The sequence below is a fragment of the Plecotus auritus genome (genome assembly GCF_963455305.1).
Source record: "Plecotus auritus genome assembly, chromosome: 3".
In the NCBI taxonomy this organism is placed as follows: Eukaryota; Metazoa; Chordata; class Mammalia; order Chiroptera; family Vespertilionidae; genus Plecotus; species Plecotus auritus.
In genome coordinates this window covers 93,099,361-93,112,892 of record NC_137772.1, presented here as the reverse complement: position 1 = coordinate 93,112,892, position 13,532 = coordinate 93,099,361, and the positions used below count along the sequence as shown (strand labels likewise).

The 13,532-nt window shown below is 44.5% G+C and overlaps 1 protein-coding gene across 2 annotated transcripts in view; it reads right to left on the bottom strand.

Moving 5' to 3' along the window:
• FNDC3A (fibronectin type III domain containing 3A) overlaps positions 1 to 13,532 on the bottom strand; it is a 212,212-nt gene that overhangs the window by 34,505 nt on the left and 164,175 nt on the right. For both annotated transcript variants that reach the window (XM_080659488.1, XM_080659489.1), the window contains 2 exons: positions 12,934 to 13,072; positions 497 to 550 (listed from right to left, as the gene is read on the bottom strand). In XM_080659488.1, coding sequence (XP_080515614.1) covers positions 497 to 550; positions 12,934 to 13,072 — 193 coding nt within the window. The remainder of the gene's footprint in view (positions 1 to 496; positions 551 to 12,933; positions 13,073 to 13,532) is intronic.

The window sequence follows — 13,532 nt, the reverse complement described above, 5'->3', positions numbered from 1 at the left end:
AGGTAGCTCAGTTGTTTGGAGTATCATCCTGCATTCCCAAAGGTTATGGGTTCGATCTCTGGTCAATGGATGTTTCTCCACCCCCACCCCCAATCAATAAACATATCCTCAGTAGAGGATTAAAAAAAAATTTCTAGCTTTCAGAACTATAAGAGAATAAATGTGTATTGTTTTAAGCCACAAGGTTTGTGGTAATTTGTAAAAACAGGCATAAACAATGACTATTAGCCTTTAAAGCTAATGTAAAAAAGTAATTTTTTTAAAAAAATCAAGGTAATTACCCAAGTAACAGCTTAATGGTGGTTTAGTTAAAAACAAAACAGGGAGGTCCAGTCAGTAATATTTTCTAAGAATACTATCAGTTCACTCATGTTCCACATGAAACAATTCACATTGTTTTTAAAAGAGGAAAAACTTAACTATTAAACAAAAAAGTTATTTCTGCCTGAGGATATACACACAATTTTAACCTAATTTAAAGATTCAATTTACTTACCTCATCCCATTCTAAAATAAAGCTTTGGATTTTAGAACCATTGTCACTAGGTGTCTAAAACAAACAAAAGGAGTACAAATTAGTACTTTTGTAAAAGATACTGTGATGATCTAATCTAAGGAATCTATACTGTTACAGATGTTCTCTGTGACTTGGCCCTAGAAAAATTTGCAGAGAAATATATATCTTGGATACCACATAATCCTCTTAAATGCAAGGAAAGAACAAAGCGAGAGGTTATTCAAGTTTTTCTGAATATTGAAATACCTTTTTAAGCAAGAACTATCTTACCTTTAATAATCCTTTTAAAAAAATCACTTTGCCTTTTATCAGCTTTAAGCTCCTAGGACTAAGTATTTATTAAAACTCACCTTAAAATCTAAAAGTAATCTATATATATATAAAGAGGTAATATGCTAATTGGTTCTAACGGGTTCAACAGGCTGCATGCGCACAGAAGCTGGTGGGTGGGGATGGGGACTTGCGCCACCGGGACATGAGGCTGCCGCAGGGGGAGGCCCCCCTGGCGAAGGTGCGCACAGGCCTGTGGCGCCGCCCGGCCCAGAGGGGGGTGTTAGGACAGGGACAGCCCCCCCCCCACCCGGCGGGAGCACGCGCAGGCCTGCTGCGCTGCCCGGCCCAGAGGGGGGCATCAGGACGGGGGCGGGGCCTCGGTGGACAGCTCTCAGCACTCCTACGCCGGGGTCTGAAGGCACGGAGAGGAAGGGAGAGCAGATGGGCAGTTAGGGGTTTTAGGCTAGGAGGGGAGAGCAGATAGGCAGTTAGGGGGATCAGGCCAGGAGGGGAGAGCAGTCAGGGGGATCAGGCTGGCAGGGGAGCAGTTAGGAGCAACAAGCAGGCAGGAGAGCAGTTAGGGGCATCAGGCAGGTGAGCACTTAGGAGCCAGTGGTTCTGGATTGTGAGAGGGATCCCAGATTGGAGAGGGTGCAGGCCAGGCTGAGGGACCCTCCCCATCCCCCATGCACGAATTTCGTGCACCGGTCTCTAGTATTCTATAATACAGTGGTCACCAACCTTTCAGACCTCACAAACCACCAGTGGTCCGCGGACCACCGGTTGGCAACCGCTGGTATAATACACCGAAGAAAAAAGTAGGGTGCTGAAAGGAACTCCAAGAGGGCATACTGTCTGGATCTCTGCTTCTAAACTCAATGTACCACCTATCTAGGACTACTAATTCATCAATCTGTTAATCTTCAGTCTCCCTTGGCATTTTATTCCAGTATTTAATCACTCCAGATTTTCAATCTTATTTCTACCTGAATTTTCTTTCTTTCTTTTAATTGTTTAAAGTATTGCAAATAGTAGTACATATGTTTCCTTCCCCCCCCCCATTGATCTTCCCCTGGCCTCCCCTACCCCTCGGCACATGCCCTCACCCCATCCTCCGTGTCTTGCATCCACTGGATATGCTTATATGCATGCATACAAGTGCTTCAGTTGATCTCTTACCTCCTCCAAGCCCCCCCTCCCCAGCCTTCCCGCTGAAATTTCACAGTCTGTTTGATGCTTCTCTGCCTCTGTATCTATCATTTTGTTCGTCAGGCTATAATGTTCTTTATTATCCATAAATGAGTGAGATGATATGGTATTTTTCTTTCACTGACTGGCTTATTTCGCTTAGCATAATGCTTTCCAGTTCCATCCATGCTGTTGCAAATGGTAAGAATTCCTTCTTTTTTATAGCAGCATAGTATTCCATTGTGTAAATGTACCATAGTTTTCTAATCCACTCATCTGCTGATGGGCATTTAGGCTGTTTCCAAATCTTAGCAATGGTGAATTGTGCTGCTATGAATATAGGGGTGCATATATCCTTTCTGATTGGTGTTTCTGTTTTCTTAGGATATATTCCTGGAAGTGGTATTACTGGATCAAATGGCAGTTCCATTTTTAAATTTTTGAGGAAACTCCATACTGTTCTCCACAGTGGCTGCACCAGTCTGCATTCCCACCAGCAGTGAAGAAGGGTTCCTTTTTCTCCGCATCCTCTCCAGCACTTGTCATTTGTTGATTTGTTGATGATAGCCATTCTGACAGGTGTGAGGTGGTACCTCACTGTCGTTTTGATTTGCATCTCTCAGATGATTAGTGACTTTGAACATGTTTTCATATGTCTCTTGGCTTTCCGAATGTCCTCTTTCAAAAAGTGTCTATTTAGATCCTTTGCCCATTTTTTGATTGGATTGCTTATCTTCCTTTTGTTAAGTTGTATGAGTTCCCTGTAAATGTTGGAGATTAAACCCTTATTGGAGATAACATTGGTAAATATGTTCTCCCATGCAGTGGGTTTTGTTGATGGTTTCTTTTGCTGTGCAGAAGCTTTTTATTTCGATGTAGTCCCATTTGTTTATTTTCTCCTTAGTCTCTCTTGCCCTAAGATCTGTGTTTGTAAAGATACTGCTATGACATATGTCTTCAATTTTGCTGCCTATGGAGTCTTGTAGGATTTTTATGGTTTTCCATCTTATATTCAAGTCCTTTAGCGATTTTGAGTTTGTTTCTGTGTATGGTGCAAGTTGGTGATCTAGTTTCATTTTTCCGCATGTATTTGACCAAATTTCCCAGCACCATTTATTGAAGAGACTGTTTTGACTCCATTGTATGCTCTTGACTCCTCTGTCAAATATTAATTGAGTATAATGGCTTGGGTCAATTTCTGGGTTCTCTATTCTGTTGCATTGGTCTATATGCCTGTCCTTGTGCCAGTACCAGGCAGTTTTGAGAACCGTGGGTTGGTAATGTAGCTTGATGTCTGGTATTGTGACCCCACCACCTTTGTTCTTCTTTCTCAGGATAGCTGTGGCTATTCGGGGTCTTTTAAAATTCCAGATGAATTTTTGTAAAGTTTGTTCTAGATCTTTGAAATAATGCCATTGGCATTTTAATAGGTATTGCATTGAATCCACAGATTGCTTTTGGGTAGTATGGACATTTTAATGATGTTGATTCTAACAATTCATGAACATGCTATGTTCTTCCATTTGTTTATGTCTTTCTCTATCTCTTTTTCCAATGTCCTATAGTTTTCTGAGTACAGGTCTTTTACGTCTTTAGTTTATTCCTAGGTATCTTAATTTTTTTGGTGCAGTGGTAAATGGCATTTTTTCATCTCTCTTTCTATGAGTTCATTATTGGTGTATAAAAAGGCCATAGATTTCTCTGTGTTAATTTTGTATCCTGCTACATTGCCAAATTCATTTATTAGGTGTAGTAGTTTTTTGATGGAGTCTTTGGGGTTTTCTATGTGTAGTATCATGCCATCTGCAAATAAGGACAGTTTTACTTCTTTTCCAATTTGAATGTCTTTTATTTCTTTTTCTTGTCTGATCACTATGGCTAGTACTTCTAGTACTATGTCGAACAAAAGTGATGAAAGTGGGCATCCTTGTCTTGTTCCTGTTCTTAAGGGAAATGGTTTTAGTTTTTGCCCATTGAGTATGATGTTGGCTGTAGGTTTGTCATATAGGGCTTTTATTACGTTGAGGTATGATCCTTCTATTCCCACTTTGCTGAGAGTTTTTATCAAGAAAGGGTGTTGGATTTTGTCAAATGCTTTTTCTGCATCAATTGATATGATTATGTGATTTTTGTCTCTTAGTTTATGTGATGTATCACATTTATTGATTTGTGGATATTGTACCATCCTTGCATCCCTGGAATAAATCCCACTTGGTCATGGTTTATGATCTTTCTAATGTATTGCAGAATCTGATTTGCTAGAATTTTGTTGAGGATTTTAGCATCTATGTTCATCAAGGATATTGGCCTGTAGTTCTCTTTTTTGTGGTGTCTTTATCTGGTTTTAGGATTAGGGTAATGCTGGCTTCATAGGAAGAGCTTGGAAGTGTGCCTTCCTCTTGAATTGTTTGGAATAGTCTGAGGAGGATAGGTTTTAGTTCTTCTTTGAATGCTTGGTAGAACTCCCCTGTAAAGCCGTCTGGACCAGGGCTTTTATTTGCTGGAAGATTTTTGATCGCTGTTTCAATTTCTTCGGTAGTTATTGGCCTATTCACGTTTTTTTGATTCTTCTTGGTTGAGTTTTGGGAGCTTGTATTTTTCTAAGAATATGTCCATTTCAACTAGGTTGTCCATTTTGTTGGAATAGAATTGTTTGTAGTATTTTTTCATAATCGTTTGTATTTCGGCAGGATCTGTTGTTATTTCACCTCTTTTATTTCTGATTTTGTTGTTTTGGGTCCTCTCTTTTTGCTTCTTGGTGAGCCTGGCTAGAGATTCATCAATCTTGTTTATCCTTTCAAAGAACCAGCTCTTGGTTTTGTTGATCTTTTGTATTGTTTTATTTTTTTTTTTTGGTTTCTGTCTTTTATCTCCACTCTGATCTTTATTATTTCCTTCCTTCTGCTTATGTTGGGCTTTTCTTGTTGCTCTCTTTCTAACTCTTTGAGTTGTAGGGTTAGGTATAATTTATTACCATTGCTGAATTTTCTTTCTAAAATTTCAACCTATTTCCTTTTTAATACTCACTTTGATTCAGAACAAGTGATCATTACAGTCCTTATACTGAAATGTCATCTATTTGAACACAATTGACTCTAAGACTCTTATCAAAGTTAAATAATCTACAAATGATGTATCATATAATTGTATACCTGAAACCTATATAATTTTATTAAACAATGTCACCCCAATAAATTTAATAAAAAATAAAGAAAAAGAAAATTTTGCAAGGGGAAAACATTCTTAGTTTTTTAAATGGTTCTCCAGTGAAGGTTGATAATTTTCTGGACTCTATCCAGTTTTTATGTAATATTGCCAACTACGATGTAAGACAGCAATCAAGGATTGTCAAGTTTTTAACTCAATTTTTATAACACAGAGTTCCAAATTATTTGTTAAATGCTAACACAGATATGGTGTTTAAAAATTTTTTTTAAGTGTAATTTTTAACTAGTTAGCATGACCTAAATTTTCTATGTAAGTTACAGGAATAGCTCTCTGACTGGCACAGCAGTGGCGGTTAAACGTGACTGTATGGAGAAAGGGTAGAGGAAGAATCATTGGGAAATGCCAACTCTTACGTAGCAGGAGAGCAAATCCAAAGGTAGATAAGGTTGCAGGTCTCAGCAAGAAGTGAGTGGTATAAAAATACATTTCTCTATAGTAAATGACTCCAGATTGTTCTAGTTTAATTATTAAGGTCTCACATTTACTTATTTTTTTCTATTACTTTGTGAGGCTGTGAAAATGTCCACCATGAATGACCTGTGACCTATCCAGTTTTTCTGTGAGTTAGGGGGGAAACTATTATATATAAAGTGTTTTTACCTTATCTCACTTAATGCATCAACTCTACAAAGTACTATTATCCAACTGTATTAAAGAAAGGAGGCTTTAAGGAGCCCAAATAAGTTATCCCAGATCACAGTCACTAAGAGTGGAGTGAAACTGAATTTGTTCTATCTGACACAAAATCAGTGTTCTTACCCAGAAGTATTCCAGCAATAACAACAGAGTTAACAACCAACTTCAGTCAACTTTTTATCATAACCATGCACTCGCAATTTTAAACAATGTCAGTTAATAAAGAACTTCTCTCAACTGCTAATGAATGCCACTGTTCTCATACCATGATAACCTTCATAGTCATGCTTTTAGATTAAATTGAGGCAGCAGAGTCAAAAGATTCGATATTTAAGTCACTAATCTAGTTTTCTTCAAACTTAAAATGAAAAAACAATAGTTATTGTGCTTATTATATTCCAGGCATTGTGCTACAGGCTATACAGATATTATCTGATAATCTTCCCAACAACTCTGAGGTACAGTTATGCACTGCTCAACCATGGGGATATGTTCTGAGAAATGCATTGTGAGGTGATTTCGTCACTGTGCAAATATCTTAGAGTGTGCTTACACAAATCTAAATGGTAGAGCCTATGACATACTTAGGCTATATGGTACAGCCTATTGCTCCTAGGCGATCAGCCTGTACAGCATGTTACTGTATAAAACAATTGGTGATTAAAATGCAGCACAAAGAAAATGATGCAATCAAGAGACACTGTAAACATACATGAGCTGTATTAGGCATACTGTTTTATAGCAAACTTTTCTTTTTAATAAGTAGAAAGAGTACACTCTAGAATAACAATAAAAAGTATAGCAAATACCTAAATTAGTAACATAGTCATTTATTATCATTATCAAGTATTATGTACTGTACAGTGCAATAGGTTTGTTTACACCAGGATCACTACAAACACGTGAGTAATGCATTGCACTACAACCTCATGACAGCTAAGGCTTCACTAGAAGATAATTTTTCAGCTCCATTACCATATTATTTTGACGACTGCTATACATGCAGTCTGTCATTGACTGAAATATCATTAGCTGGCACATAACTGCATACAACGCTATTACCAATAACAATAATACCTATCTCCACAATCATGCTGATTACTGTGTGTGTGTGTGTGTGTGTGTGTGTGTGTGTGTGTGTGTGTATATATATATATATATATATATATATATATATATGTATGTATGTATGTAATGGGCCATTTCTAGAAGTGTGCAAGCTGGGCAATCTGTGTGGGCAACTAAGAGGTAGCACTGTTTACCTCTTGTACAGGCTGCTTGAGATATTGTTAAAGACAGAAATTTCAAAATTCAATTGTGACTATCATCAGTATAGAGTACGCTAGAGAAATCCCAACCTACGTGAAGGGCACTGGACTGCTATCCCATTTGCGCTACCAAAGGAAAGGGCCTTAACATATCTATATATATAATCTATATATATAAAAGGCTAATATGCTAGGTGGCCGACCATCCGACCGGTCACTATGATGCATACTGACCACCAGGAGGCAGATGCTCAATGCAGGAGCTGTCGAGCTGCAGTGACTTGGCTAAGGCAGTTCTCAGATGACATACCCCGAAACCAGAGAGGAGGGAGCCGGGTTCCTCGTGGGGCTGCGCAATTCCACTTTCAGCCGTGGGTTATGTTGTTGCTGGGGCACTGTCGACCCCAAATCTGGTTTACTGCACACTTGCGTTTGTGTTCCACACCCTGTATGACAGCAACTTTGCAGAGTGCCCTTTAGCACTCTGGGACCCCTCAGGGGATGTTGGAGAGCCGGTTTTGGCCCAATCCCCGCAGGACAGGCCAAGGGAATTCACCCGCTGGAGGGACCCCGCTCACTCCGCGAAGCCTTTCGAGCAAAGGCGCCACCCCAGGTACGGCCGGCCGGGGAGGGATCATGGGAAGTTGGCTACAGGGCATGTCCGGCCCTCTTCACCCAGTCCCGCACCGCCAGCCACCTTCTAATTAATTTCCGTTCAATGTGCATGAATCTGTGCAGGGGGTCACTAGTTTATAAATAAAACATTACTCTAAGTGACATGAAATGAAATTAATCATACTTGACTGATTTACATGTGCTAGCAGTTTTTAACTACACAAAGCATCTAATATCCTATAAAGAACTGGGGAATAACAAATTCCAAACAACTAGTAAGTTTCAAATATTCAAAAGCTTTCACAAAGAAAGCTAGTCCTGAGTTTTACTCTTGAGGTAAGATGAGATAATGAAATCAAGATAATTAGTTCTTTTATCACTGCAAATCAATGGTTGCTAACAGAGGTGGTACTCCTTTTTAGGTGGTACACTGTTTTGTAATTTTGTGGGAGATGCTTCTGACCATCACAATAATGATGGGTAGAGGAGCTTATTAATAGAGGGGTTGCATCAAGAAGCTAACAGTCCTGCAGAGTGTGGGACAATCAGTACAATAAAGAATTGTTCTCTCCCTCTAGGATGGACTTTTGGAGGTCCTACTTGATAGCTATATAGGTGAAATATCTGTTTATAATGATCAAAGCCTAGAACCTAATTCCATTTTACAATGTGTGTATACAGTTTTAACAGTTACTGAATTTTCCCAAAATGCAACTACTATGCAATTTAAGAGACTATATTTAATTTTGCTCAGAAATTTCCCAAGACCTATATATTATGTCAGAAAATCATGTCACCCATGACAATGCTGTCTGTGGTGTTTGAATTACCAATTCTATTTATAGTGTCTGTCTACTTCATTACATGTTGTGTAGCTAGGTACAAACATTTTTTATATTGAAATGAATATTATTCTATTAAAAATAATTTTATTCCTCTTTTAAGGCACCATATTGATATTTTATTGAAAAAATTTTTCATACTGATATTTTCTAAGCTATGAGTCTAGTTATGAATCTCATTTAGGATAAAATTCAGGATATACAGGCATCATTACAAAATATTATAAAAAGGAATGAACTTGAGTATAACTGTTGCAACACTCAATGTTATTACATGTCCAGTATAGGAAGAACTCTAATTATAAATCAATCTTTTCTAGCTATATTTACATATAGTAAGGAAAACCAGTAACAGTGTTATTTTAAAATATAAGAAACAAATTCTTATTTAATACTAGAGGCCCGGTGCATGAATTTGTGCATGGAGGGGTGGGGGGTGGGGGGTAAGGGGGGAAGAGACCACAGAAGGTTGGCTGCCAGCCCCAAGGAGGGAGCTGGCCCCAGCCTCCCTGGGAAAGGGGCCACATCTGCCACCACCCACTCCCGGTTCCCTGTCCCAGCTAGGGCCCAAGGGCCCTGGTGGGGTCGGAGAGGAGGCAACTGTCGCCAGGCTGGGTGCAGAAGGCATGGATGCCGGACACTGAGGCTGCTGTTGGCACCCTGCTACTGCACGGTTCCCTGACTCCCCTCCTCCTCCTTCCCTCGCTGCCACACCACCACTGCGGTGGGCGGGCGGCTCCTGGGGAAGGGAGAGGATGGGAGTGAGACAAACCCTTGTGTTGAGGGTTTACTTTTAATAGATCACAGCGAGGGAGCTGCTCTGCTATGTACGAAACCCTGACCCAGAAGCAGGTCTCTACGAATGGCTTAGCACCAGGGACCAATGGGGGCCAGCCGGGTGGGGGGAGGGGCCATGGAAGGTTGGCTGTGGGTGCATATTAACCATCAGGGGGCAGCTCATGTGTTTAGCATCTGCCCCCTCATGGTCAGTGTGCTTCATAGTGACTGGTCAACAGTCGTTCCAGTCATTCACCTGTAACGGTCGCTTAGGCTTTTATATATATACTATCCAGGAATGTTGGTTCCCAAATGCTCGCCTGCTTGCCTTCCTGATTGCCCCTAACCGCTTCTGCCTGCCAGCCTGATCACCCCCTAACCACTCCCCTGCCAGCCTGACTGATGCCTAACTGCCCTCCCCTGCAGGCCTGGTCACCCCTAACTGCCCTACCCTACAGTCCTGGTCACCCCCAACTGCCCTCCCCTGCAGGCCTGGTCCCCCCCAACTGCCCTCCCCTGCAGGCCTGGTCACCCCTAACTGCCCTCCCCTGCTGGCCTGGTCACCCCTAACTGCCCTCCCCTGCCAGCCTGGTCGCCCCTAACTGCCCTCCCCTGCCGGCCTGGTCGCCCCCAACTGCCCTCCCCTGCAGGCCTGGTCCCCCCCAACTGCTCTCCCCTGCAGGCCTGGGTTCCCCCCAACCGCCCTCCCTTGTAGGCCTGGTCCCTCCCAACTGCCCTCACTTGCTGGCCTGATTGCCCTCAACTGCCCTCCCTTGCAGGCCTGGTCCCTCCCAACTGCCCTCCCCTGCTGGCCATCTTGTGGTGGCCATCTTGTGTCCACATGGGGGCAGGATCTTTGACCACATGGGGGCAGCCATCTTGTGTGTTGGAGTGATGGTCAATTTGCATATTACTCTTTTATTAGATAAGATAGAGGCCTGGTGCACGGGAGGGGGCCAGCTGGTTTGCCCTGAAGGGTGTCCCGGATCAGGGTGGGGGTTCCCTTGTGGTGTGGGGTGGCCTGGGTGAGGGGCCTGTGGTGGTTTGCAGGCCGGCCACGCCCCCTGGCAACCCAAGCAGAGGCCCTGGTATCTGGTATTTATGTATCTTCTATAATTGAAACTTTGTAGCCTTGAGTGGAGGCCTTGGCCAGCCAGGGCTGTGGAAGCTTGGCTTCCTCCATTGCCAGGGGCAACTCAAGCCTCCTGTTTGCTCTGTGGCCGCAGCCATTTTTGTTGGGATTTATTTATCTTCTATAATTGAAACTTTGTAGCCTTGAGTGGAGGCCTGGGCTGGCCAGGGTGTGCGGAAAGCTTGGCTTCCTCCATTGCCGGGGGCAACCCAAGCCTCCTGCTCAATCTGTGGCTGCAGCCATCTTGGTTGGGTTAATTTGCACACTTGCTCCTGATTGGCTGATGGGCGTGGCTTGTGGGTGTAGCAGAGTGATGGTTAATTTGCCTATTACTCTTTTATTAGATAGGACTAGTAACCCGTTGCACGAAACCACGTGAGACCTGGTACCACCCTCCTCGGGGCCATGGGACTGCCCTGAGTCCCAGAGTCCTGTCCTGATGCCCTGCCTCCAGGCTGCGGAAACCCTGGCAGAAGCCGCAGGAAGCGGCCGCCGGGACCCTTACACCCCCATGGGGCCGCAGGAACCCCAGTGGAAGCTCTGCGGAACACCGCTGCCCCACCCCTGCTGGCCCGCCCCCGGTGTGCGCGCCACCATTTTGTGATGGTGTTATGGCATGAAGGTCAATTTGCGTATTACATTTTTATTATACAGGATATAGACTAGAGGCCCAGGGCATGAATTCGTGCACGGGTGAGGTCCAGCCGGCCCAGGCCCAATTGGGATGGATTGGGGCCGGGCCTGTCGGGAGGAGATGGCGGGAGATTGGCTGACTGGCCCACCCTGATCAGGGCCCAATCTGGGCTGGGCTGGCTGGGGGGAGGGGCTGCGGGCAATTGGCTGGTGGGCCCCACCCCAAATGGGGTGGGCAGCGCCGATTGGGGGCCAGCAGCCAGGAGCAGGGGCCATGGGTGGTTGGCCGGCTGGCCCTGCCCCTGATTAGAGTGGGGGGCCAATTAGGGGTGGAGCTGGCTTTGGGGAGGGGCCGCAGGCTGTTTGGGGGCAGGGCCAGCCTGGGGGAGGGGCTGCAGGAGGTTGGCCTTCCGGCTCCTCCCCCTATTGGGGCGGGGGGGCCAATCAGGGGGTCAGTGGCTGGGGAGGTTGGCCGGCCAGCCCCACTCCCGATTGGTATGGGGCGATCAGGGACAGAGCTGGCTGGGGGGAAGGGCCATGGGCCAACCAGGGTGTTGGGGGCTGATCGGGGTTGGGGCTGGCCATGGGGAGGGGCTATGAGTGGTGGGCCGGCCAGCCCTGCCCCCAATGTGGTGTGCAGGGGCTGATTGGGGGCCAGTGGCCTGGGGGAGGGGCCACGAGTGGATGGCTAGCTGGCCCTGCCCCTGTTCGGAGTAGGATGGCCCATCAAGGGAGGGGCTGGCCAGGGGGGAAGGGCCATGGAGGGGTTGGCCAGTCACCCCGCCCTTGATCAGGGTGAGAGAGTCCGATCAGTGTCAGGGCTGGGTGAGGGTAGGGGCCACGGGAGGTTGGCCGTCTGGTTCCACCCCCTGATCGGGCCAGTTTGCTGGCTGCAGTGGGCGTCATAGCGACTGGTTGCTGGCTTTTTATATATATAGACTAGAGGCCCGGTGCACAAAATTCGTGCACTGGGGAGGGGTCCTTCAGCCCAGCCTGCGCCCTCTCACAGTCCAGGAGCTCTTGAGGGATGTCCGACTGACGGCTTAGGCTGCCTACGCTGTCAGTCGGACATCCTTAGTGCTGCCACCGAGGTGGGAGAGGCTCTCACCAGCCATGAGCCTGACTTCTGGCTGAGTGGTGCTCCCCCTGTGGGAGCACACTGACCACCAGGGGGCAACTCCTGCAATGAGTGTCTGCACCTGGTGATCAGTGCACATCACAGCAAACGGTCGTTCCACCGTTGGGCCAAATCCGGCTGACATCCCCCGAGGGGTCCCAGATTGCGAGAGGGCGCAGGCCAGGCCGAGGGACCCCACCGGTGCACGATAGGGGCCGGGGCGGGACACGGAAGGTTGGCCAGCCAGGGAAGGACTGCGGGAGGGCTCCAGGGCATGTCTGGCCCATCTTGCTCGGTCCCAATCAGCCAGACCCCAGCAGCAAACTAACCTACTGGTCAGAGAGTCTGCCCCCTGGTGGTCACTGCATGTCATAGCGACTAGTCTACCAGTTGACTGTCTGCCCGCTGGTGGTCAGTGCACATCATAGTGACTGGTTGACCAGTCGACTATCTGCCCCTTGATGGTCAGTGCATGTCATAGCGAGCAGCTGAGCAGCCTTAGCATATCATTAGCATATTATGCTTTGATTGGTTGAATGGCCGACCAGACAACCGGACACTTAGCATATTAGGCTTTTATTATAAAGGCTATGTAAAGAGCAGGTTAGCTTAAAGATTTTTTTTGTCTCCAAAAATAATCAAAATTTAATACTATTCAGGGAAAAATGGAAATGTCCAGTTGGAAATACTCCAGAGAATATTCTTACCTTCCATTGCAAAGTGAGTGAATTTTTCGTCCGATTTGCTATCCTTGGTGGATTAGGTATGTCAGGTTCACAGCTCAAGGTGGTAAAGCTTTCAGTTTCTGAAGGAGTTCCCTTTATACAATTATATTCGGCCTGGACTCTATGGTGATAAAATAAATAGTTTTACCCTACAGAATCATTGCAAACAGCCTTTCAAAGGCATCACCTTTAAGTACTTGCAAATTAGAAAGTTCCCCTCTAAATGGTTTATTAAGAAAATATGCACATTAAAAGGGTGGCCATTAAAAGAAAAAAAAAAAAGATAGACTAGTGGCTTTTACCTTTTTTTACTGCAAACCAAAGTAAAAAATACATTTCACATTGTGACATAACTGTGTCTGTGCAATATGTATTATCCACAGGCACACTAAAACTACTGTGTGTACACATGTGCAAAACAAGTGTTCTGAGACAATATCCTTAACTAGAGTAATACATATACTGATACTCTTCTATTCCATTTGATAACATTTAATTTTTTTAAATGCTGAATATAACCTATAAAATTAATTACATGATCCAATAATGGCTGCAATCCACAGTTTGAAGAATACTAGGTT